The 24,080-nt window shown below is 49.0% G+C and overlaps 1 protein-coding gene across 8 annotated transcripts in view; it reads right to left on the reverse strand.

Annotated features, from left to right (window-relative positions):
- The window catches only part of Mical3 (microtubule associated monooxygenase, calponin and LIM domain containing 3), a 178,589-nt gene that overhangs the window by 56,326 nt on the left and 98,183 nt on the right, over positions 1-24,080 (reverse strand). For 5 of the 8 annotated variants that reach the window (XM_051203661.1, XM_051203660.1, XM_051203662.1 and 2 more), the window contains 3 exons: positions 18,169-18,355; positions 13,102-13,190; positions 12,164-12,251 (listed from right to left, as the gene is read on the reverse strand). In XM_051203661.1, the coding sequence (XP_051059618.1) occupies positions 12,164-12,251; positions 13,102-13,190; positions 18,169-18,355 (364 nt within the window). Of the gene's footprint in view, positions 1-12,163; positions 12,252-13,101; positions 13,191-18,168; positions 18,356-18,938; positions 19,047-21,457; positions 21,563-23,769; positions 23,827-24,080 lie in introns of all 8 variants that reach the window. The other 3 variants (XM_051203657.1, XM_051203656.1, XM_051203655.1) reach the window with 1 other exon arrangement.

Here is a 24,080-nt window from a genome sequence, read left to right on the forward strand (position 1 = left end):
GCTGCTTTTCTAGAGGTCCTGAGTTCAATTCCCAGCAACCACACGATGGCTCGAAACTATCTAAAATGAGATCTGTTCCCTCTTCTGGCCTGCAGGTACACATGCAGACAGAACGCTGTATACACAATAAAGTATTAAAACAAAAAACTAAACAAAAAAGAAAAATGTTGAGTAGCTTTTTCAATTATTACAGTATCTAGCCAAAGCGAAATCCTGGCACGTATCACCATGTCTGAGAAAGGCATAGAGGCATCTTTTAACGTACAGGACTGTCTTTCCTCCGTCAATAACACTCTGCTCGTGTATCATGAAACTTTCTTGAAGGTATGCTTTTCCTGTGTAGTGAGTGGTTCCCAGATAAATCTCAACTCGATCCACATGCACTAGGTCAGACCACAGAAGGACCACGTTTGGAGTTGGTATATGGGGGTGGTCAAAACACCAGGAATTTCAAGTGTTTTCTTTTAAATCTGATGGGAACTGCATTCTATTTAAGCTCTCCCTTTCCTTAGCTGGTGCCCACCTTCAAAGAAACTCAAGTAAGAACTTAAAAAATGGTAACTGTCAAGCAGTGGGCTCTGCTGTTGTATCTTTGTCTCTCAAACTAGTTAAACCCTTGAGATCTGTACAAGCTCGGGAGGGAAGGCCTGCTCGACAGCGGAGAAGGCCAGCCCTTCCCTCCTGATTCCCAATTCTGCCGGTGCCTCTGCCAGAGGACTCCCATCTCCATTATCCTCCCACTCAGGGACTGGCTGGGCCCCGAACCACAGGGCCTTCTAGAGAAGAGAAGGGGGCAGTCTGGCCTCTTCTGTTGCTCTTGGTGCGTAGGAGAACATGAGGCCAGATACTGTTATTTCCACGCAAGACCAGGGACAAATCCTCATCATAGGATTAAGCAGAAGGGTGTCTCACAACCAGTCTGACAATCAAGTCAATTTCCCCATCATGATGTAGGAACTTCAGAAGGCTTTTGAGGTAGCTCATAGGGTGGTGGACAGGCACCCGGAACCAAGGAAAACACCATGCCCTGGAGAAGGGCAAGGCCATTTGTACTACAGAGGGGTGGGTGGGGTGGGGGGTGGGCACCAGGGAAGGAAAGAGAAGGTCTGGCAGATTCACTAACGCCTCAGGGGACACTCAGCGTGAAGGCCCTTTGATGAACACATTGTAGAATTGCTACTTCTGTCACAGTGAATTAGTTCCAGGGAGCAGTCTGCATACAAGAAAGAAGCTAGACCAATCGTAACAGGAGGCGGTGGTGGAAGGAGAGGCCCGCGACCAATGAGAGAGGAAGTCTGTGCTGATGGGCTTTTCCCAAGATGCCAGGTCTATTTACTTGGTCATGCGTTCTATGGTGCTCATTAGGCAAGTCTCTCATCGCAGAGTCACACCATAACCAGAGCACTTTTGACACTCCCAGTCAAGGCTTGTTCCCGCCACAGTGCAAATGTTGCCAGCTATACAGTCCCAGAGTAGATTTGGTTTTGATTCATGGAACTCATTTATAACATCTTGGGATTAATGGAGAACTCAATCAAAAGCTGAAACAGGTCCCAGCTCCTCTCTTTCCCCTTGCTCTCCTTTAAAGACAAAATCGCATACACTGCACTCTCCCAAGCTGAGTCCAATTTTGGAAAAAAACTAAAACCTCCTCTAGCAACACCCATGACTTCCACCCGATACTCAAGCGTTCTCAGTTATGCATCTGTTTTCACTGATCAGAAGGTCACTGGGGTCGGCCTGGGGAGGAACTGTTAGGGTCTAGGTTCCAGACAAGCAAACAGACTCTAACTCAGGCCAACGGACCAACAGCGCACTGACCCAGGCTGTGGAGGGCCCTGTCCTGTGAATGCTACTGAGGAAGGGGAGGAGCTGGGCACTGAGGTTGTACCTCACTCTACCGATTCTAAAGAGGAACCCTCGGCTATGAAATGGGCCATGAGGTGACGCCAGGCTCTGGGGCATGAGAGTTGTGTGTCGAGCTAGCACAGACTCACAGAGGTCTCAGTACTGTGAATCATCTCAGCTCTGCTAGAATGGTGGGTACTGTGACAGGCTCTCCCTAGGTCAGACATAGACCTAGTTTAAGGTAAACCCTATTTGGAATTGTTTACACTCTTGGTGTCATGGAATCAGCTGGTGACCTCATGTCCTATCCATGCAGGCTGGAGGAGAAGCAAGGCCAGATTTAGTCAAACACTTGCCCAAATTTAACTATCTCCAAAAGAGCTGGCATCCAGTACAGCTCACTGTGTTGCAGACTAGGAAGTCAAGGAGTACACCTCACTGGTCAATCCTGCCTAGCCCCACAGGGTGCGTGACCCCAGAGGGAACACATTAGCTAGCCAGTAGAACCAATCCTAATCTAACCAATCCCATTCCAATTGTTCTGTCACTTTCTGGACTCTCTACAAATGATGATACTAGAAACCAAGAGATGCTTCTAGACAACCAAGATTGATTTGATTTAGCTTCTTAATTTTTTAGAAGAGACTCATAGGATAGAGGGAGGAGCAGGGAGGTCAGGCCGAAGATGGAGTGGACAACAGGAGGCAGTGAGTAGCTCAAAGGAAGGTACTGTCTTTGGACCTATATTCGTTCTACTTGGATAATTGTGGCCCTTTGAGGCTGTGGTCACCACAGGGGATGAACACATTCTGTGGGTGCAGGGATAACCCACTGGGGTTCAGGTTCTGTTCTGGTTTCTAACTAATGTGTGCCATCTGTAGCCTTCAGTACACAGTATCAATATGCACACAGTACACAGTGTGCGAGCGAGCATGCACACTCTGGAAACTATGTTCATGGTTTACTAGGTATGAACCATAAAATGCAGAATCCTGCTGTGGATGGTGACATTCTGTGTCTACCTTCCTAATTCCCACCTCCTTTTGTCCTCTGCCTACAAGCTTTGCTAGCATTGATGTCTTGTCTCCATAGGTGGTTCACAACCTGACTTCTTCTTCAGGAGTCACCTGGTAAACATCTACAGACATTGTTCATTCCAATTTAGGCAGGAGGATGCTACTGGCTTCTAATGGGAGAAGTCAGAGATATTGCAGTGTACAAGATGGGCCCCTAAAGAACTATCCACCCCAAAATGTCCATAGTGTTGAGCTGAGGAACCCTGATTTAGAAGCACTATCAAATGACCTCTAACCTCATTAAAAAAAAAAAAAAAACAGGTCCACTGAGCCATCTAGTTTACAGTGTAGCTTCAATGGAGTGTGCAGTAAGAACAGGAGTGAGCTCATAGGTCCTCCCCTATGGTGCTGATCCAAGTCATCCAACTGATGCAAAGACTAGATATGAAGGAGCGGTCAACTGAGGCCATGCTTAAGAAAGAGCCCTTGGCTTGTGTTCAGGGAGAGGCAACCAGAGATGTTAGAGATCAAGGCATACATCAGTCCAATATAACACACCAAAACTATGACCCAAGCACCTATAAAAGATACCTGGACCTCTCACCACCTGCAGCCTCACCGCACCTCACCTCCAAAGGTGACCGACCAACTGCCCATCTCCCATAGGGCCTCTCAAACACTCCTATTCTCTGTCTAGGTCTGACTTGTGTGGAAACCCAAAGGAGGAATTCCGGGGACCGAAAGATGAATCTAGTCAACTGTTCTCCTTTATCCACCGTCTCTCAGGGGTGCTGCGAGCCTGGTGATGAATGGAAGAGTCCCTATGCTCTCACCACACCCACGAGGGGCCGTGGACACCTGTGGAAAAACACAACTTTCTCTATGCATTCTCAGTTGATCTTCCTTCCATTTCCTAAGTTCATTTTGCCAAGGAGCTCTGTCTGAGGCTCTCTGTTGTGGCGTGCCTTTCCAGGGGGAGGGCCAGGCCATGTTTGTACATGTTCTGGAGACTTCCTGAAGCATCATATGCCTGGCCAGATTTCATCCAACAGGCTAAAACAAAGCTGTTCACTGGGATAACATGGCCCAATATTTAGCAGGTGGTCAGGTTAAGTGCTCTGAAACCAAATTGGTTCAAGCCTAAAGAGACTAATTCCCAGAGGCTGGGGTGTGGTTCTGTGGCAGAGTGTGTTCTTAGCAAGCAGAAGATCCCAAGGGCTGAGAATCAGATTCCATGCTGAGAGTCACTGCTTACAAAAAACAAAACGGGACCCATGTATTTCCAGTAATAAAGAGATACATCCTTGCTGGCTTACGGGGACCTACACACCACCGCAGAAGTCCCACTGCAAAGTTCTTGCTGTCTAGAGGATCTCTTCTCTCCTGTGCCTTGAGTGTGAGATGACAGAGTAGGGACAAAGGGAAGCTGTGGGCACACAGGCACATCCTGATCATAGTCCTTGACTGTATGGCCTCGCTTCTGGGCCTGGTTCTAACACAGACCAATGTAAGACTCAGCGAGCACATATAAAATATCCAGACAGTGTCTGGTATATAGCAAGTGCTGGCTGTTGTCATTACCTTTATTTGCATTCCTATTTCTCTACTTTATTTTACTTTTCCTTTTTGAGATAGAGTTTTGCTATATAGTAGGTGTAGCTTTGGCTATGTAGCCCAGGCTGGCCTCAAAATCACAGCGATCTTCTTATCTCAGTCTCCTGAATGCTAGATTACAGACAAATGCCACTACATGTGGCTTAGTGATCACTTTCTTTTCTATCTTTGTATCTTGTTTTAAGTTTTGATGCTATTGGGGATGGCACCCACTAAACAACTACTCTATTGCCCAGCTGTCTCTCTAGCCTCTGGCTTTATTTTCTGTGACCTGGCAGGACAGGAATACTGAACAGCGTCAGCCATGGAGGAAGACAACGGATTCACACACCTCTAATTTTCTACAGGATTTCTGAGATTCCTCTTTCAGCAGGAAAGGCTGCAAATACAGGCAGCCCTTCAACAGGGAGTGTGGAACCGGAACCAAAGACTGTTCCTGGCAATGTACGAACAGGAAGATTTTGGCTTTGGCCTGTGCACCCTGTTGGTCAGTCTCCTCACCTCACACCAGTACCGCTGATTCTCAGAGATTCCAGACTCACATCAAGACTACCTGGCACCAACTGCCTGCCTGCCTGCCTGCCTTCCTGCCTGCCTCCCTCCCTCCCTCCGTCACAGCATCACTGGGTTCCCGCCAGTGTCAACTCTCCAGGAAGATGAACCAAGAGGAAGGAAGCTGGCAGCTTGGTCATTCCCATCAGGCTCAACTGAGAGCCTTTTAAATAAACAAAACCTACCAACCTGGACTCTGGGTGGTGGGACAGTGGAAGAGAAACCACACAGCTGGTCTCTCTAACTTATTTTTTTCTAGATTTTGGCAGTTCTAGAAAAGGGGGAAATAAGCACACACAAGCTGTTATAATCTTCTTTCAAAGGATGCCCATGTTGCTTCTTGGAGATGAGCCACCTTCTCCAAGGTTTCAGTTAGTCCAACTTGACTCTCATTTGTCAGGTTTCAGTCTAAGCAGAGACTGACTGCCAAGGGATTCTCCTCCTAGAACTTTCTCCAAATACCCTGTCTGCCGAAGAAAAGTAAGGCCCACTGAATCCCAACACAGTCATTATTTTTATACAAAGGAACACCTGCCACTAAGGTCACCTTTCTCAAGGAATAATCCTCAGAAGCCAGCCAGCCTTAGAGTGTCAGGAAGGTAAATGACACTGGATGCAAAGACAGTGGGTTCCGATGACAGGGGCAACTGAACGTAAAGTAACTACTAAGGACGAACAGTCACAGGAGGCAACAGACAAGAAACTAGGCCACATTCCTTATGCAGTAATTATGATGAAGAGAGACTATTCCTGGTATCTCACAGAATCACAAAAGGAGAAAGGCAGTCACTTACATGTCACTGTGGGCAATTTAACACAATTAACATACACTCACAAAGAACTAAGTACAGAACAGCAAAGAAGCCAGAAGAGGCCAATAGAATTCCCAACTCCATCCCTACAGACCCTGTAGGCAATTATCCCGGCATGCTCTAGAGTCTGGAGCAGGTCAGACCTGCAACTGCCTTCTTTGTAAGTTTCCCTAAACCTCCCCTACTACCAACTGAGCAGGGTGTAGACATCCACTGTTGGAGAGCATTCTGTCCACATTTTGAGCACACCACATTGGAAAGAAGGAAAAAAAAAAAAAACAACAACAACAAAAAACAAACAAAACCCAAAGGTAAGGCCAAGCTTAGCTTGACTTAAGTTGACAGCAACATAATCGCGTGCCAACTGTCCTTAAAGACTTATGAAAGCACCTCAGACTCTCTCAAAACATGTTTATAAACCACTGTGGAAAGCTGACAAAAAAGATGGCCCATAGGAAGTAAAAGGGAGATGGTGAACACGTGGCTGGTAACACCCGGAAGTAATTGAAGGTTGCTCCCCTATGCCTAGAGGCCCGCCTCCTCTCCCCAGGTGTACAGCGGGAGCTTTTGCACAATCAATCCTACACCCTCTGAAACTATGTTGTCTAGAGGAGACAATGAGTAATTGTAAAGCAGGAGGCCTGCTGATATTTGGTAATCACCCTGGGTGGGGACAGGAGCATGACGTAGCTTAGGTCCTACCCCCATTCTTTGTGACTTATCTACTTGTTGCCACTCGCAGATGCTTGGCTGCATGCAAGCTGTGAGAAAAGGCGTCCTGGTTCTGGAGTTTTCTGGAAAGAGCTGGAATCTAGTCTTCCTAAAACTGCCTGATCGGAGGTGAGAGTCCCACTGAGTGGCTTCTTCTTATTCATGCTCTAGAGGGCCGCATGTGGGGTTCAGGCCCTACATGGCACCATCCTGCCTCCCGTTTCAGCATGAAAATAGGAGTGGCCCATTTGTACAATCTTCTCCTTCCATGCCTGTGCTCAGTCTCTGTGTCAAGGAGTGTCTTAATGTGAACAAACTGTCAGGGAATGAATATAGAAACAAACTGAGTTCCCTTGGAGATTTTCCAGGATCTTTCTAAAGGCTGGCATAGCATCATATCAGCTAAGAGGCAAATCAGCACATGGTTCTACTGACAATGGCCTTCACCATTATCTAGGTCTGGGATGGTGAGGGCAGCTAAGGGCTGGAGTTTGAAGATTGTACACCCATATACCACCTCTCTCATCACTGGATCTTGGTCAGTCCCTTATACCTGGCCTCTCTCTCTTCCTTTTGAAGGTACAGGAACACTATTTCAGAGGCATGATAGTGTCCCAGGGATGGCCCTGGCCCAATGGGACACTCCACTAAGAATCTCGACATTCCTCAACTTCCCAGAGGTCTGCTGCTGGGTGGACAGATGTGAGCAAGGAACAATACCCAGACTTCCCAGCAGGGTAAACTCAGTACAGAGTACTTCACCCGTGAAGGTGCCTACTTTGGCCCTGCCTGGCCTGTGTTCCCATGGCTCGAATGCTCTTGTGGCAGAAGTGTCACTACTCTCAGTTAGCAGCCGCATGTGTGAGTAGCACAGGCTGGCCTCTTCAGGCTTGAGGATGGTCCAACAAACTAGGCAAGAGAACTCAGGAGCCATGTCCCTCCTAAGACAGCTCAGGAGAGACCCCCAGCCGTGGGACAAAGAACAAGGTTCCCCAGTGTGTGCCCCCAGTCACCCTAGCAAGCATATCCACAGAGGGAAGACACCTACTGGCCGCAGCTCCCCTGAGGACAGCACCTGGTGCTATGTCTCCTCGGCAGACTGGGCTCCGTGTAGAGATTTATCCTTCATCTGCCTAGCCTGAAGTCCCTCCCTCTGGCTCACTAAACAGGGACACATGGGTGGAGGACTCTTACTGCCTGCCTCGAGCCACACCCTGGACAAGGTCCTCCTACTAACAGGGCTCTACTCTGTGGATAGCCTGGCTCCATGGCTACCGTTGCTCTCCTTACCCTCAGCATAAGTGAGGCCCTTAGGGACAGTGGCTTCTACAGCTCATGCTCCACACCTGCCTGAGCTTCCCCTTTCCCACACTCCAATCAGGAAAAAGAGGAAGGAAAGAAAAACTCAGAAACCTGAAGATTGTTTGGAATTTATTCTCTTAAATAAGAATGTAACATTTGTTTAAAAAGCGGAAAAAAAAAAAAAAAAAAAAAAAAAACAAAAAAAAAAAAAACAAAGGGAAAAAAAAAAAACCTTAAAGCACAACACCTTGGTTTCACAGTAATGGAAAAAAACAAAGTTACACAATTAAACAAAAAACGCACAAAGCAACACACCAAAAAACTCACATTAGCACGGATTAAAAACAAGGGTAAATTAAAAGCTGTCGGGACGGTCAGAGTGGACAGGCAAAGTGTTCCTTGGCACAGCTAGAACTCCCATTCTGGCTTCTGTGTACCGTAGCTTTGGACATTGTTTGCTGGCCCCCCCCCCCCGCTCACCCCGCTCACCCTCCTCACCCCAAGGGAATGGTAGGCTGGTTAAGAGTGAACCCCTCACTTCACTGGCCAGTATTCAGTGGCACAGAGGGTCCAGGATGCTCCCGCTGTGCTGCAGGAAGCAGCCAGGCACAGTAAATACTACGACAGTGGGTAGCCGAGATGGCTGAAGAGGGAGCCGACACAGCCCACAGGTTGACTTGAGGGAAGTTAGGCGTCTACGACACTCTGGTCTCCCTACCAGCAAGACTATTGCTTTGCTGACTAGGGAAACTGATTACCTGAGCTTGGGGGTCTGTACCACCCATCTTCTGAGAGACCCAGCCCCATGTCTAGGCCTCCACGTGTCCACATCCAACTGTGTCTGGCTGATGAGCTCTTTTGGAATCCTGACTAGGCGGGAGTCAAGCCAGGGCAAGCTTCCAGAGAAAGCTCCTATGGCTTTCAGGTCAACAAGTAGCTTTAAAAATGGTTTCCCTGTTACTGTTCAGGACACAGTATATATAAATAGTATCTACCTATACACTGAACTTAAACCCACACACATAGATATGCGGCTATACATAGAGAGGTGTGCATCCACAAATGTTCACTCAGGACCACTGCTCAGTTTTGGCTCTGTTGGTAGGGTTGGGGAGGCAGACAGGATGGCAGCTACTCCACAGTACTCCTTTTCTGGGTTTTATAGCAGGCTTAGAAGGAAGCCATGAGAAGATCCCTGGCCTCACCATCAGACAGACTGACGTTCTTTGCAGCATGAGGCTATTCTGGCTAGGGTGGGCAATGCCTGTGTTTCCTAGCAGCCCACTGGGATTTAACTGTTGAAGCCAGTGGGTTCCATGTACCATGTAAAGAGTGTCTGCAGTCAGGGAACAGGTCAGTGCCACTTGCAACTACAGTTTCTCTAAGAAAGACACTCTTTCTCACAAGGTGACAGGGGAGGGTGCTCTTCCCGCCTGCTCTCTGCTCTGCAAATGTTCTAGATACTGAGCATTGGGAGAAAAGCTCTCTTTCTCCTTACCACTCACTTTTAGTCCTGTATAATGGGGTTCCTCTACCCAAAAAAGGAACCACTTGCAACCAAGGGCTCACATCCAAGAGAACAGCCATCCCATCCAGGTTTTTCTTTGCCTGTTGTCTAGACTTTTCCAAAACTCCAGGCAGGTACCGTGAGGCCAGGGTAGGGAAATCTGTGCCAGGCCCACTAATCCATAGCAATGAGAAGAGAAGGCTTGGAAACAAAGCATTTACAGGTTCGAGAACAAAAGGAGTTCTATATTAAAAGCACATTACAAACAGAAATACCATAAACAGTATCTCAAACAGTGGGTCAAGCACCAGCTGTAGACGAGGTTACTAGAGGAAGACAATGCATTAGATCAGGCCTATGCGAGGTTGTGGTGAGTTATATTGTTATTTTGGGGTATTTTTGCGCTGTTATTTTGTTTTTGCAGTAGAACTACTTCTTGCCTAAGGGGAAAGAAAGGCGCAGAGTGAAGAGCTATGAAATGAAGGAGGCGCAGGACCAGGAGTGCAGGGTCACTGGCCACAGCCTGGCTTTTCCTGCTCCCTCTCCATGGTGGGTTCCAGGGAGTACAGGCAGCCACAAGTGACAGAACACGGACCAAGTTAAGAACCCTTCTGTGACATATTCTGGAAGCCTGAGGCACCGGGTTTTGTCTAAACCTTCCTAGAGGAAGTTTAGTCAAGCCCTCAAAGCCAATGCGGGATTTGAAGAAGGCATTTCTACCAAAGCAGAAACAGAAACCTGTTTCATGGCAGCTCTAACATGTCCCTCAGAATTCTGCCCCATTTTCCAGTCCTTTTCAAGGGCAAGTGACAGGGCTTTGAGCATGTTCGGGACTCGGGGCTGTGATTTCCAAACCGAGAGTTTTGCCTCCCATGCAGGGAGTCCCCAGGGCTGGGGTACAGTGCCTGCCTTGCTCCCTTTGGACATTCAGCCTGGGACTCTTTGGGACCCGAGTCTTGACCCTTTCTCTCCTGCTGTCCTACCCAGAGCCCTTCCTCAATTGTTTTGATTCTTAACCACACTGGCAAGTCCCGTTTTCTCCGTGCTTTATGAAGCACTTTCTTCCTTACCTACAGATCCCCTAATTCTTCAGAGTGCCCTAAAAGTCTGAAATCCATTATGCTTTCCTTGGACAAGCACAGAGGCCAAATGGACACGTCAAGAGAGTTAGCAAAATCACAAAATTTCTTTTCAAGAGAAAGTTTTTGTGCCCTTTACCCTTAGGGAAAGTGGACTTTTTTTTCCTTTGAGTAGTCCTTGGCAAGCCTACTAGGTGGGACTTTTACCTGATCACGTGCGCATTCCAGTATAGAGCCAAAGTTGTGTCTGGGACCAGGGTAGTTTTTCTCTGCGCTGGAGTGTCAACTCCTGAGAAATATTACCAAGGGCTGACAGACTTCCTAGGGCTCAAAGTCACTCATGCCTTAAGTATGGTTATAAACTGTGAGTCCCACCGTGAGAGCCACCTAAATCTTCTGGTTCCTCAAAATATAAGCAGGGAATACAGAGAAGGGACAGTCAGGCTCACCAGGCCTGGCTGGGGTCTCTGCGCCTTGGATGCTTAACATACCCCACCCCCCACAGTGCTCCTGCCAAGCTCCAGGCACAGCCTCCCTCCTCTGACAAGTGCCCAAGGGCTGTGTCTGTTCCTTACCACCAACAGAAGCAGCTCTATTTGAAAGCAGCTAAGAAAATCCTCCTCCTCCTCTATCATGGAAAATATACATAAGCTCCTCGTGGCTTCTGGCATTGGCTGATAATCTTTCATTTTTATTTGAGTTTCTACCTGGCTGTGCAAGATATATTTGCTGCTGGGCATAGGGGCGCACACCTTTAATCCCAGCACTTGGGAAGCAGAGGCAGGTGGACCTCTGTGAATCTGGGGCCAGCCTGGCCTACATATCCAGTTTCAGTCAGGGCTACAAAGTGAGAATCTATCTCAAAAACCACATACAAAAAAAAATAATAAAGAAAAAAAAAAAGATATGCTTGTAAACAAGAGAAAATGTAACACACAGAAGTACAGCCTTATAGACGTCACACGTAAAGAAAGACCCATGAGAGGCATCTGGGGCTGCCACAGGGGACTCAGGACCTCTCCGCAGTGTATAGAACTGTGGCAGACTGGGGGAGGGGAGAGCAAGACAATTCTCTACAGGCAGGGCTCATGCTCCTGACATTCCCCATTCGGCCTCGCAATGGACGGAGTTGGCACATTTTCTGAGGTAGGATGGTACCACAGAGCTCTTGACACAGGAAGTTATGGTAATGAGAGAGGGGCAAGGGGGTCTTGACCCTCACTGGACACTCAGATCCCTAAAGTGATTAGGATAGGCTGGCCCTTGTCACATGGACACTGAGCTGTGGAACGGGATGCAAAAGCTTCACGCTGCAGTGAACACATTCAAACTGTGGCCATAGTTACACATCTCTGTGACACGAAACAGGCCTGTTGGCTCAGGGCTTTCCCTGGGTAAATGACACAGCAGTCTCTTGGGTTTCTGTTTACCTACAGCGTCTGCACCGAGTACCCTGGTGCATCTTGGGACAGCACCGTCACTGGCTCACAGCCTGCCAGTGAAGCTCCCCTCCAATCTGCACCAGAACCTCTGACAGGCCATAGAGGAAGGGGACTCCAAACGCCAGCAGCTGACACATGAAAAAGGAGTCCAGGGGGTTTTGGGCCACCTGATGCCCGACTGAAGAAATGTTGCTTTGGAGGTGCTGGCTCATCCCCTTGGCCTTGTCACAGAGGCCGAGAGAGTGATGCACCACCCAGGCAAACAAGGAAGTGAGGCTACCTGGAGTTCTCTCGGCTGAGCTGGGGGCAACGCTGGCCAGTCCGTTTGCATCTCCAGTGGGGCCATCCTGCAGGGATCCTTTGGCTTCCTAGAAGAGTCCAAAAAGAGCAGTGACTCTTGACTGCAGCCCTCCAAGTCAGCAGACAACGATCCCACACTGGCTACTCTGTCTACTGTACCTCCCGGAGAGGAAGTCTTCCTCAGAAAGACGACTTTTGATCCTCTTAGATTTCAAAATCTGTGACGCATTTACACAACATATATGCACCCTCTTGCCAACTTTAAAAGCTCTCTGGCCGATTTATGTAGCAAGTAACTACTACACACAGTAAAGGGTTACTACACTGGATTACTTAGAGGGTAGAAGAGTGCACAGACTTGGAACAAGTGTGTTTTTCCTCAATGGATGCGACCTACGATGCAGACTCCATGGACGCAAAAGGCCTCTGTACACCTCCTACCACCCTCTGCAGTCAACTCAAGCTTTAGAACAGAGCAGTAATCAGCTCTGCGGCCGAAGTGCTGTTGATAAAGTGGTGGGATCACTCAGGCCGCGGCAACAAAATGCGAACAGACCACTCTCATTGAAGCAGAAAAGTCAAGGGCTCAGATGATAACTCATGGAAGCAGCTTAGAGGGGAGCAGGTAGAGTGGCTGTGGCGGTCTGGTCTCCTCCTGTGGAGAGCAGGGGCTGTCCCTCGGATGCCTGGGGTGTGGGCCTGAGACAAGGAAGGGACTCCTGAGGCTGCCTATTCGCCAGCTGTAAGGAAAAGAGCGCTGACCTTGGGGAAGGAACAGCTCGGGGAAGGGCTTACTCTGCCCTTCAGCCCGGAATAAGCCCAAGCATTGTCCCTGAAGACACAACAGCAGCACTAAAAGCTTGCAAGCCTGCCTTCAGCCAACTGCGGTTCCTCTCAAGCCCACTAACAGGAAGTTACCTTTCCAGGTAGAGGAGCCACCGCTGGCCGCTTCCTTTGCGCGTAGCCAGATAGTCGGTAACAGTAGTGCGGCTTACAGTAGAATTTGCCTGTGAACAAGAAGAATCAGGAAAAAGAGTGAGCAAAATGCCACAACTGTGACCTTGACTTGCTGGCCACAGGATGGTGCCATTGCATAACCCCGGCCCCCACAGCTCCAACTTCCCCCTACGATCCAGAAAGGCCAGCCCCCAGCCTTCTTTCCCTGTGATCCATGCAGAGGTCTTCCCCTCGGGGTGTGTGAGGGCTGTTGAACCACCACCAATCAGCGCCCAGAGCAAAGATGTGAGGCTTGCATGACAGGGTCAGCAAACAAAGTAGTAGTGTGTGAGGACAAAGACACGGTCACATGAAAACTGCAGCGCATTTCTGGGGAGGGCAAGAATGAATACAAGTGCAGGGTGGAGGCAGGAAGGCTTCAAGGGCCAGGGTGGTGCCAGTTACTAACTGAGAGAAATTTCTCTGCTCCCCTCCATTATCGTGGACTCCCACCCACCCTGTCACTAGCCACAGCCAAAGCAGGCTGCATCCCTAGCGTGCTAAAAACAATACAAGGGATGAGAGATGGCTGCATACAAGCTTGGCAACCTGACTTGCGTCCCTAAGACCCATGCAAAAAGCAGGATGTGGTGGTGGGAATCTGCAACCCAGCCTTCCTATGGACCGACAGGAGGTGGAGTCAGGACACAGGAGCTCCCTGGTCAGCGCTGTGGGGCAGCAGCACAAACAGTAAGAGACCATGTCTCAACAAGGTGGATGGAGATAACTGATTCCCCAAGGTGTTCTCACCTCTACACACATGCATGGTATGCATGCTTGCACATGTGCGCGTGCGCGCAAACACACACACACACACACACACACACACACACACCCCAACAAAGAAATCTTCCACACACGCCCTCTTCCTCTCTCTGTCTCTCTCCCTCTCTCTCTCTCTCAAAACAACAGCAACAAAGAACTCTTCCACTTACTAAACAGTGAAGCTTGAGTGTGCTTCACTATATTTAACCAATGCTAACCATATTTAACCAGTGCTAACCATATGTAACCAGAGCTAACCACATTTAACCAGTGCTAACCATATTTAACCAGTGCTAACCACATTTTCTAAGACTCCAGTCCTATCTACATATACTTACTGGGGTCTTACCTAGTGTGCTGCTGTCTCCCAAGGAGACTAGGGCCCAAAGGTCTGATAGAACCATTTCCCTTTCAGCACAAGTGCACTGGGATGAACCAGGAGTCTCTTCTCTAACTTGTGGTGTAGAAGCTCTTCAACATCTGTCCCTCTCTGAGAACAGCTGCATCAGGAGCTGCCTGCTTTCCCTTATCATTTGCCAAGAGCAACTTCAACAAAGGTAAACCCAGGGGATGGACAAGGCAGAGGAAACAAAGGCGGGTGGCAGCTCGTCCCTTCCCCTTCCCCGGTGATACAGGCATATCTTTCTGTGTCGTGTGTGCTTGCTGCGTGCACATATGTGTGAATGGAAACCAGGTGCGTTCCCCTCTATAACTTCCTGTTTTGTGGCCTTGAGATGGGTCTCTCACTGACCCAGAAGCTTGCCATTCAGCTACCCACCAGGGAGCCCCCAGGATCTGTCAGTCTTTGCTCGACCATGCTGGGGGGGGGGGTTACAGGAATGTGCAACCATCCCTGGCATTTTTATGTGGGTACTGGGAACTCAAACTGAGGTCCTTATGCCAGCAGAGCAAGTGCTCTTCTTACCCACTGAGCCAACTGCCAACCCCTAAATATTTTCTTCATTATTAAGTGGCTGACTTAATTGCTTTATCTGCTTTTCTTACTATAAGTCAGCTTTGTCAAAATACCCAAGAAACACCTTAAAGAAAGATATATTTATTTTAGCTCATGATTTCAGAGGTCTCAGGCCAAGGTTATTTGGCCCCATTGCTTTGGGCCTAGCTGATGCAGGTTATCATGGTAGAGAGCAGGTAGAGAGAAGAGATGCTCCCCTTGAAGATGCCAAGAAGCAGAGAGAGCATGGGGAAGGGGACGGGACTGGGGACAGGTTACATCTTCCCAGGGTTCATGCTTGTGACTGCAGTTTTCAACCAGGCTACACCTCCTAAAGTTACTATCATAACCCAACAAAGCCATTGACTAATTATCCATGTGTGAACTAGCCCACTGATGAAACCAGAGTCCTCACAAGCCAGCTGCCTTCCAAACACCACCAGCTATCAACCAAGCCTTTCACTACGACTATAACTAGATTTAAAGCCGGTGGTGAAAAGAAATCTCAGAGTCACGATCTGTCACATTTCCCTAAACAGGTTTCTTACCAGCTGCGGGCACTCAGCCAGGACTGAGAGACCTGGCACTGTGTGGGTGGGTGGGTGGGTGGGGGCATGTGACAGGCATAGGCCATCATCTCACCGTCTGTTTCTCTACAGGTGAACAGAGTTGATTTTTGTGGTTGTTTTTCTTTTGTTTTTAGCTCATCTACGATTCCTTTTAGATAATCTGTAATAATCCACTCTGTTCTATTTTTCTGGGGGGGGATTCCCCCCCAGCAAATAGAAGATAAATTTATTAGTATCTGAATCATCCACTATATTTTAGGTCTGCTTTGTATTTCTATTTCATCCTTTAAGAAATACCCATCTTCCTTCACGGGATGGTGATGGGACTACCACCGAAGATACTGGACCAGACTGGTCAACTTCAGGACCCACTCCCCAGGGCTGGCATGTGACTGAGGCCAGGCTGATTGTAGCCATTATGGAGGACTGCTGTGACCCTGAAGGAAACACTTCTCTGAGATTATTTAAACTTTATTTTACTTTTTTAATGTGTGTTTGGCCTGTGTGTATGTCCGTGCACCACTTGTGTACCTGGTGCCCACAGAGACAGAAGACAGCGTTGGTTCCAGCGGGACTGGGGTTACAGGCATGAGATGTGAATGCTCCATCAACCATCAATGCCTCTTTATTGGAGGTACGGACTCATGTAGCCCACCCTGACCCTGAACCCCTGGTCCTCCTGCCTCCACCTCTCGAGTTCTGAGATTAAAGGTGTGTGCCACTATACCTAATTTTAATGTAGTTTCTTATTCTTTCCCAAAATCAACTTAATTACTTTTGCTGTTTAAATGAGTTAAAACAAACAAACAAATAAATCACCACTAATTTTTACCTAACATTTACTATGTTCCAGACATGATTCCAATTGCTTTACAACTATTCATTCATTTAGTGCTCACAGAACCCAGTGAGGTACAGACTGTTACTATCGTCCATAGGTGAGGCACAGTCAGGCTAAGCTGCCTGCCAAAATGCCCCATAGTCAGAGCATCTCAGGCAGGAAACCATCTCCAGAGCCTGTACTGTCTGCCATTGTACTATGGCTCCTGTCTCAGGAAAGCCAGCCAGGCTAACACTGTGACTTAATCACAAGTTATAGAGGCTCAATAAAGTGACAAGACTGGGGAGCACCTGGACTAAGCTTTTTTTTTTTTTAAAGACAGGGCTTCTCTGTGTAATAGCTCTGGCTGTCCTGGAACTCGATTTGTAGAGCAGGTTGGCCTTGAACTCACAGAGCTCTGCCTGCCTCTGCCCAGCTTAGATCATAATCAATCTTGACAATCAAACTGAGTGACAAAAAGGGCAGGCACAGTGTCATTTGATGACATGGGTAACATGGACACTGGGTCTCCAGTCAAGGTAGACGAGCACTGTAGTTGGATGGAACAGAAGACACACGCCTTAGCATGAGAAAGCAGTAAACACGGTGGCCGCCTCATGGCCAGAAGTCTGAGGACACCTCTGAGAAGAGGGCATGTGGGGACAGGAAGGCCAACAAGCCCATTACAACATGACTAGGAAAGTATATTGTAGGCAGGGGACGGCTCAAGCAAGACCCTGTGGCACCAATGGTGTACTTAGGGAATGAAAGCGAGACCATCGCCAGCCCATGTGTCAAATAAAGGCTCGGTCTTCAGTCACTGGCAGAGGTTAGGTTGCTGGGGGTGTGCCCTGAAAGGGACTGTGGATTCCAGTCCCTTCTTCTCTCTTTGGCTTCCTGGTAAGGAGGTGAACACATCCGCTCTGCTGTACACGCCTGCCAAGTGCTGCCTACCGTGTTTCGGCCAGAGAGCAGCAGACCAATGGGTCACAGACTAAAACTTTCAGATCTGCGAGTCAAAATGAAATTCTTTTTTCTACGAGTTGATTGTCTCGGGCACTTCATCACATCGACAGAAGCTGAGTGACATAAACTGGTAAGACCTAGAGGCATACCCACACTTCATGTATACCCTCAAGACTTTCAGGCATATCCACGGTGAAAGACTAACTAAAATTACCTAAGTACCAAGAACAGTTCTTAGTGCTGGGACCCTGCCTGCCAGCCTCTCCTTGGACTTAAAGAGAGGAACTGAAATCTCAACACTGACAGATCTGCCTCCTCACGTGATGGACTCCTTCAGTTCTTCACGAGCAGTCTTTGTTAGTGCAGGAAGCTGATGCTGAGTTCACCACTTTGCTTTGTGACAGAGATGTGGCTATCTAAGTTTCCTATTAGGAGAGTCTGGGTGACTGGGGTGACTTAATTTGGGCTCTCTCTGCCTTCTACTCTTAAAGTCAGTATACCACCTACTGAGACCTGGCTTACTATCATCCCTGTGAGGGTTCAGTTTCCTCTCCTGTTCACTTGGGTTTATTACTCTTAAACTACTAAATTAAACCACACCCCATGAATCCCTCAGCATCCTTTAGGGGTGGCTAGAGGAGCCATAAATGCCTTTGGCCACCTATTTCCATTCCTTTAAGAATCTTCGGATGAGCTGGGCGGGGGTGGCATATGCCTTTAATCCCAGCACTTGGGAGGCAGAGGCAGGTGGATCTCTGTGAGTTCCAGACCAGCCTGGTCTACAAGAGCGAGTTCCAGGACAGGCTCCAAAGCCACAGAGAAATCCTGTCTCAAAACAAAACAAAAAAACAAAAACAACAAAAAACCAAAACAAAACCACTTCAGATGACAAGTTGGCTGTTAACTTGACTCACCATCTTCTATGTCATAGGCGTACGCAGAGAGGCGCAGTGTGGTGGCGCAGTACTCGCATTTGAAGCAGCTTCGATGGAAGAACTTGCCCTCGGCGCTCAGCCTCTCCATCACATAGACCCGCTTTTGGCAGAAATAACATGTGTCGCTACCCCCCAAGTTCTGTGGGAACTCTTTCTTTATGGAGCCCTGTGGGGTGGATAAAGGAGGAACACATCAGACTTTGTGGCCTCTCCCAGGGCCATGAAAGCCCTCTGTATGTGATGATGACATGGACACAGACCGTGGCTATGAAATGACTACAAATGCTCTATTTGTGCTTTCCCACAGAAGTTTCACTCCACAAGCCCTCCCAAGGACCCTCGGAGCAAGCTGGGGTCTAAACCCGTGATGATCAACAGCCAAGAGAGGCTTTTTGATGAAGGGTCCAAGTCTCAGAATTTCTTAACAATCAAACCAACCATTCTGCCAGAGTTTTGCTTGGGGGAATAGACTAAATACATATATACTCGGTGTTCATGTGTGCACGCATGTGTGCGAATCCCCTAAGTACTGGAGGGACTATATTTTCAAAGAGAAACGTGCTTCCCCACAGAACATTCTAAATGTTTGCCACAGTCCTAGAAATTCAGTCATCAAAATCTAGACCACATCAAGGAAGTTAGCACGTGGTAATCCACGTGGCTACAGAAATCAGTAAGGACCTCAGAGCAGGTGAGGGTTGTTACCATAGTGCCGTGGCTAGAGACAGTGCCCCTGGGATCTCTCTTACCAGTTCCTTCTTGTCTAGAAGGGTTTTGGGTTGCTCTTTCCTTTGAAGCTGATTGGCTATCTGCTCAGCCAATGAGCTCACTCCGCCCGTGTACATCTTTATATACTTCTATTGGTTGAAGATTACAGAATGATCAAAATGAAGGGAAATGAGAAGGAGAAAAAAATTAAATTAAGGAGACAGGAAAAAAAAATCTTTGAGAGGTGTAAGATGAGTACACAGTGCAACAGCAAACCATACCAACACAGTGCCCACAAAGCAGAAACTGGGCAGTGAGCGCAGAAACTGGGCAGTGAGCGAAACCCTGTGCCGGCGTCCACACGGTGCTCAGCACACGCATGAGCAGCAGCAATGTTCCACAGGGAAGAACTTGGTCTTTCATGTCTTCCCAAGAGTACAGTTTTACAGTTCTGGGGACAGGGAGGTAGACCACAAAATGGAAGCCAACACAGAAGAGAAAGAGGGGCCAGCATCTGGACTCACAGAGTTTGAAGGGTTAACTCCAGGAGGGTGGCTAGGGTGTCAAGGAGAGGGCCCAGCAGGCTCTGAGGACAAGGGGACCACCTCAGGCTGAGAAAGAAACCAGGCAGACTCTCGCTGAGGTTGATGTCCCATGTGGGCAATGGGTGTGAAGAGTTCTAGCACTGTTGGTGAATCTCCCTGCCTCATAGCCCAAGCCACAGAGTCTGCTCAGACAGCTGACCACCTGACCTCTTTGGGAAGAGGTCTGCTCTGGCCACTCCTCCACTAATGGGGCTGGGGGAGGTGTTGAGAGCAGAACGACAGTGCTCATCTATCCAGATGTGGAGGCTGGAGTTCTCCCGGGCCAGGTGGGACACCAAGTCACAAGCTACACCCTGAAGGAAGTCGTTTCTTTTACCCCGGGAGAATTGTTCTTAAAACTGAACAATGGCAAAAGAAGACAAATCTAAAGCAACGCACAGTGCGTACATTTGTAATCCTAGCACTGGGAGGCTAAGGTGGGAGGGTTGCCATGAGTTCAAGGCTAGCCTAGACTACATAGTAAGACAGGCTAACCTCCTCCCCCAACACACTCTAATCAAACTAATGCAGTCCCCTTTTGGCAGTGCTGAAGAAATAGGAGAGATGCTCATATCTGCATGGAGAGCTACCTTGCTCACAGAGGCCTGGCACCCTGTGGCCCAGCTGGACCCTGTCTATAGTCAGTCTTGTGGGCAGTCTTCTACAGACCTGGGAGCCAGGACTCAGGATGGAGACAGGGGGTGCTACACCTTTCACGGCAGGAAGTAAAGGATGCTCCCAGCCAAGTGGGAGAGGTTGCCATTGACTCTGACCCCAGAGATGGCCTCAACCTCCAGTAAGTGCTTTCAAGGGATAAACCTGTCACATGTAAAAGGGCTGCTGGCCCAAGCAGCAACAAGTCCAGGTTCTCTGGGGCCCGACTATCTAAGTCTGGAAACAGACACACTTGAGGAAACACTTCTCACTAGGCTAAGCCAAAGCCTGGCTGGAACCGAGCAAATCAACTTCACTTTCCAACTCAACTAAAGAGATTCCCTACGATTGGTTTTACGTGCCGATTCCAGTGTCTTAGACTGGGGGCCTGGAGACGCACAGGCCTGAGACAGACAGACGCCAGGCAGAGGAAGAGCAGAAATGAGATTAGTGCTCCCATCTGAGGGCTGTCCTCAAAGGATCGGAGTCCCAGTCTTCATCTGCAGAGCAGACGACAGAGCGACAGCACACTGTAGTCCCAGCCCCAATGTGTACACCCAGGAGCTTTCTCTTGTGACCAGAAACCATGCCCACAGCAGCCATGGCCTGGGGCTGTGCATGCAGCGGCATTTGTCACATTCAGTTCTTGGTGACACTGACGAGCATCCCCCAGAGACGTGAAGACTCAAGTTGTTTGTTTCTGGCATGCGGAGCAGGTTCTTGCTCCCGCCCTTGGAAGAGAGCTGGAGTGTAGCAGCTGCTGGGCTTACTCCACTGCACACCACACACATGCGTATGCTTCTGCACGCACACACTGGCAGGGAGTACAAAGCGTAGGCAAAGACAACAGACCCTCCATCCCTAACAAACTCCGTGGAACTGGGTCGAAGCCGCTGGGGAAAAGCAGGGTTCATTCCACACATTAAGAAGCATCAAGAGCGCTGTGTGCTCACTAGTCTACTGAGGAGAGTTAGCGGCGAAACGTTCAAATTCTGTAGCATGTGATTATGAAAACGTAGTCTTCAGCCAAAGGTTGAAAACTGCTATCAATATTGGGCACAGCTTAACAGTGGCTTCACTCGGACAGGCTGTGATGTGTGACACTCAAAGAAAGCTAGCAGCCTCTTTAACATAGGTGTCTGTGGTCACTCACAATCACTCACTCGCACGCACGCACGCACACACGCAGCTCTTCTGAGGAGCCTGGCAAAGGCAGAGCCCTTCTAGCCTCAGGCCTGGGGGGTGGGGGGAGGTAACACCTGTGAAAGTAGAGTGAGCACAGGCTGCAGGAGAACAGTTTTGCCAAGTCCAGGCCATGCTACCTGTCTGAGGGAGTCAGAGGAGGGAGAGGCGGGGCGGGAGGAGCGGAGACTAAGGGAGAGCTCCCACTGGTCAACAAAAAACCGACGAGAAGGCTCAGGCTCAGGCTATAAAATACAAGGTGGAGAAAAGAGCACACAGTAAACATCAGAAGTCAAACACAGGAAATCAGAGTTTCAGACGGCTTTGCTCTTTAGCTGCGAATGTATGTGGTAAATGAAGCAGGCCTTCCAATTCCCAGAAGCAAGTGGGCTCCATCTATGGCTCCCACGTGTTTCCCACCCGCTCCTCCTGCAGGCCTTCAGCTAGGCTGGCTCTGGAGCACGCCTCTGTGCTATAAGCGCCTATGAAAGCCTCAGGCACCTTGGTTTGGTGCTCCTACCAGGCTCCCCCTCTCTGCAGCTTATCGTTCCTATTAGACAGGTGACATCGGCTTCTCTCAGAGCCCTGGTTGACCTGCGCAGGACCCCTCCTTGTCAGAGACATCTTACACCCTTTCTAGTTCTTTCCTGACAGTGCCAAGAGCAGAATCGGGGTCCTCCCCATCCTCTGCTAGGGCATGTCCTTGACCTGTGGACAGTGCCCAAGGCCTTTTCCATGCCGCCCTATGGCCAGACCTTAGGTATGCTCCTCGTGTGGTCAGTGCTCAGGGCAGGTGTGCTTGCTAAGGAGCTAGACAAATGGCAAGCAGTGAGCCAGGGACCAGATCTAAGCAATCCCCCTTGCCTTTCTTAGACTGGCTTCAGCTGGCGCTCAATTGTAGCTAGCAGAGAGAAGGTGACAGACAGCCTTGACTGTTTTCCATCTCCACCACTTTCAGGATAAACTCCTTACAGGATAGGGAGGACAGAGACACACTGTACCCCCATTTTAGGTGACATTTCAGTGTCATGGTGGTGACAAGGTAGGGTGGCATATTATCTGGGGATTCCCTACCCTCTGCTCCAGATGTCCAGCCAGCTTCCTGGCCCTCAGAACAGCACTTTGAACCCAGGACAAGGAGCAACAATTCTGTGGATGACTGCCTGCTGGAATGTGGGACAATCAGGGTGGGGGCTGAGTGAAGGTGAGCTATGGAGAGTGACATAGTGTGTTAACAGGGCTGGCCGAGGCGGGGAGAAGTCCTGGAAAAGAAGTACGCAGTACCCCCAGTATCTAGCCTGAGCCCCACACTGAGGACCTGGAAGACACCAACTCCCTGCATGCCGTATTCCCACTTTGACGAGACGACTCTCCCTGCTGGGCACCACAGTCCTGGACCTCACACAGTTTCCCGCCAAGCTTTTACCCAGCATAGTTCTTGGATTCCTTTTCAGGTGTTGTTTATTAAAAACCACCAACACCTGATTAAGTATGCATTCTCCAGGATGTAGGGGAACCCGGCTCCCTTTCTTACGCAGGACAGGACCATGGTAGGGTCTGGGAAGAAGGAAGAAGCTATGAACACTGGCTCCTCTCCCAAGCAGCCGCAAAGCTGAGCTGGTGACAGGGAGGGCAGGCAGCTCGGCCTCTTCCACCTCAATCCCAATTCTCCTCTCTAACTGAGAACAGCTTGTAGTTTGGACCAAGGGCAGAGAAGATGATGCTGACATCAGTTTGCTAATAGACCCGGGATGGGACCTGACCTGCTGCTTGTTCCTCGATGCAGTTCTCAGAGAGCATAGGCAGGGAGAGGGCATCTGTGAAATCACTCACGAGCTACGAGATTGCCAGCTCACTGGAACCTTTAAGGATTGGTTCAATGCAAAAATCTTCATGAAATAAGTAGGCTGGCTAGGGCTTCATCATGACCTTCATGATGAACTGGCACAATGGCCCATTTTGACCTGTGACAGCTCCTCTTGGTTTTTCAGGAGAATAGCTTCTCATTATGTACCCCCACTCCGCCATTGTCTTCTTCCCCAAACTTTGGCAAGAGCTTTACTTCCTCTTAGCACTCCTATCTGGAGAGCTAAGACTGTCAACTCCACTGCCTGTCTGCCCCGAGGCTTCCCCTCTCCCCCAAAAGCTTTTTGGCCACTGGAACCTACTTTGGGGATAGAAGTGATAAAGTTTTGGAATGGGATAGGAGAACAAACTGGAAAGTCACCAAGGCCCATTGTAACAACAAACGCTCCAGGATTAGCAACCAGTCTGAATGTTTTGCAGATGGACACTCTGTTAGCAAAACAAGTTCTGGCTCTTGGCTGGGTGACAAGTGTGCAAAAAGCTGGGAGAAGGGGCTGTTCTCCATGCTTCCTTCCCTCTGCCCATCACACAGCGTGCCCAACTGTTGGTGCTCAGCATCCCATGCCACAGGCTCATGCTCTTTTACCCTCTCATGGTGGGGATTCTGCTTGCCACGGCTGTCAGCATGAAGATCCCTGTATATCTGTTGGCAACAAAGTAGAAACTTAAGCTCCATCCCAACTCTATTTGGGCCTTCTAGTGGGAAAGTTAGACAAGAATTTAGAGTCCACTCATACATGTGCCCACTCCCCCAGATTTCCCCAACTCTCTCAGTCCTGCCTATATCAAATACCATGGTCTGGGACAACTCTCCGTATGGCCTTCCACTTGCCCTCAACGAGGCAGACAAAGGACTACGGTTGGTTAGAACAAAGATGGAACAAACGTGTCTTTCAC

The sequence above is a fragment of the Phodopus roborovskii genome, unplaced genomic scaffold (assembly GCF_943737965.1).
Source record: "Phodopus roborovskii unplaced genomic scaffold, PHOROB, whole genome shotgun sequence".
Taxonomy (NCBI): domain Eukaryota; kingdom Metazoa; phylum Chordata; class Mammalia; order Rodentia; family Cricetidae; genus Phodopus; species Phodopus roborovskii.